Below are 2,525 nucleotides of genomic sequence, written 5' to 3'. Positions count from 1 at the left end.
TATGGAACAGCGAAAAATCTTGACCCTCAACAAGAGTATGAGGTGAATATGGAATCTTTCCAAGAGTCTAAGAAAAATTCGGCTGACATAGTAGAAGAATATCGAAAAATGTTCACCGACATACAAAAGACTCCAACATCAGATGAAAATATTCAGCATAGAATGGAAGTACTGAAAGAAAATGTACGCAAATACAATAATCCTTTTTACTTACGACCATATAACGTTCAATCTTTGGCTGAACTCGGTGAAAATAAAAGGTTAAATTTCAACAAAACATATAGAAATGAAACATTGTTTAAAGTTCATTCAGAACCTAACCAATATGGAAACAAACCTACTTTTGTTTCTGCAGACTATGGAACTACAATGAGATGGGGTCATAAAGCTAATCCGGATAGGTGGTTCATAAACTTACAACCTCAATTCCAAGAAGTTGTAGACGCAATGGAAGTGAATGGTGAACCAGATATAACGGGTATTTTCAGCGCGGCTTTAATGCCATTGAAAGATATGAAAGATGCAGATATTTTGGACCAGTATGAAATGAACATGGCTGAGGGAAATATAACACCTGACGTTCTAGAACATTTATCTCAAAGAACTACACAGAACCATAGAGATGGTATATTTGGTGAAGAGTTTAGAAAGAAAGTTAGGGAGAGAGAAGGAAGAGAACCTATTGTACATGACCTTGCAAACGAAAGTTTGCAAAATGTCATAAAAACTTACTTTGCAGACAATGAACTGAGAAGGGATGAATATTTAAGAAAACTCAAATGGACAGTACCAAATGAAATGTTAGTATTGAAAAACATGTTCCTTGACAAAATAAAACCAACTACAGAAATAAATGACGCAAGACTGAAACGTTGGGTAAAAGCTTTCCCATTCACAAAAGATATTATTGGTTACATGGAAAGAAAACCAGAATGGCTACAAAAACATATATTTGGAAACGAGCTTATTCCATATGGACAAGCTCTGTTTGAAGAGCTTGAACCGGAAACTCAGGAAAGAGTCATGCAAACAATACGCGAAGACTCAAATACAAACTATGACAAAATCTTTCTAGGATATAGGTTACCTGAGATGGGCGACCAGAGCCCAAAGGCAAAAAGGACATGGGAAATTTACAACATACTAGGTGAACATGAGGCAAAGATGCTACAACTTGAAGCAGAGGGCAAGTTACCAAAAGCGACACCAAAGAAGAAGAGAAGAGTAGAACAAAGTGAAAGTAGTGAAGAAGTAACTTCATCTAGTGAAAGTAGTGGCAATGAAGGAAAAAGAAGAGTTAAAGATTCAGTTAAAAACTCAGTCAGGAAGAAAGTAAAGCTTGGTCCGAGTGGGTTCTATTATGACATATAAATCCAACTATTCTATATTTTTACCCATATGAAATGTACGCCGCTCAGAATATAACGCCAACAGTTTTGGATGCCATGAACGGAAATGTTTCCGAATGGTATAACGAATGCGACAATGCCATTAGAAGGTCAGAAATAGTTCCTGGAACTTACGAATATACAACTGCTGTTTCTTATGGAAACGTAGGTGAGTTTGGAGAAGGTTCTTCAACAACAGTAGATATTGCTTGCGACAGGTTTCATATTATTTCTATTGACAACTCATTCTTATACGTGGAACAAGACATTGAAATAAAACCTTCTGCCAAGTTGTCTGACAAGAAAGGTTGCAATGGAATTTTCTATGTCGGATACCAATATGCTCCAGAAGTTTTCATGGGATATAAGATATATTCTAACTCTGACTTAGTTCAAACAGTAACATGGGCAAACTATGAATGGTTCGCTTTGAGAAACTCAGTACAACCACAAGCTAGAGAACAAACAGACCAGTATGCAACTATTGAGAAAATAAGAAGACTTGACCCTAACGTTCCAGGAGTTTATGTTAACCTTTCTGGACAAACTGCAGCAGCAGTAACCAAAGTAAAACTGAAACTTAGAGTTCCTTTGTCATCTTTCCTCATCTTCAGGTTTTTAAGATACTTGCCAAACTGGGCAGGAAAAATTTCTATCGAACTTACTCCAAGCAAAAATAACTTAGTCATTGCACCAACACAAGACCCATTCACTATTGAAGTAAAGCAACATCAAACATTTCGCCGAATTTTGCAAAGACAAAGTTGACTTAGACTTTGGTTTCTCAAACTTCAACAATGAAGTAAACTATTATAATGGTGGTGCAACTGCTTGGGACCCAGTTAAGTTCACATGCGAAAAATTTGAATGCAAGAGAATAGAAAGCAGACTTGCAGTCTTATGTTGGACCCAGATATTTCAAATGCTTTAGCTGCCAAATATATTGCAGTTCCACTTATGTTCCCTATACACCAAATATCTGTCAAAGACTTTGCAGGTGAAGTTGGAAACCAAAATCCAGGAGCCGCAGGTGCAAGAACAGATATTGCTTTAACAACTGCAATGAAACATGCAGATACTATGTTTGTACTGTTCAGACGAACTATAAATGACTATTCTTGTTTCTACAACCCTGGT

At 36.7% G+C, this 2,525-nt stretch overlaps 1 protein-coding gene and 1 pseudogene across 2 annotated transcripts, besides 1 other annotated feature; both read left to right on the top strand.

The window, feature by feature from the left end:
* Nucleotides 1–312: 312 nt before the first annotated feature.
* Nucleotides 313–2,525: a mobile genetic element.
* Nucleotides 1,024–1,371, top strand: TVAGG3_1065030 (protein of unknown function, DUF4106 family; the record flags this gene model as incomplete). The annotated part of the gene is made up of 1 exon (XM_053888420.1): nucleotides 1,024–1,371. The coding sequence occupies one exon, from the start codon at nucleotides 1,024–1,026 to the stop codon at nucleotides 1,369–1,371; it is 348 nt and encodes a 115-aa protein (XP_053744451.1).
* TVAGG3_1065020 lies at nucleotides 1,446–2,072 on the top strand (annotated as a pseudogene). The gene has a single exon. A coding segment is annotated over exon 1 (627 nt).

Source organism: Trichomonas vaginalis (assembly GCF_026262505.1).
Source record: "Trichomonas vaginalis G3 chromosome Unknown ctg_38, whole genome shotgun sequence".
NCBI lineage: Eukaryota > Parabasalia > Trichomonadida > Trichomonadidae > Trichomonas > Trichomonas vaginalis.
This window is presented reverse-complemented; position numbering and strand designations above follow the sequence as displayed.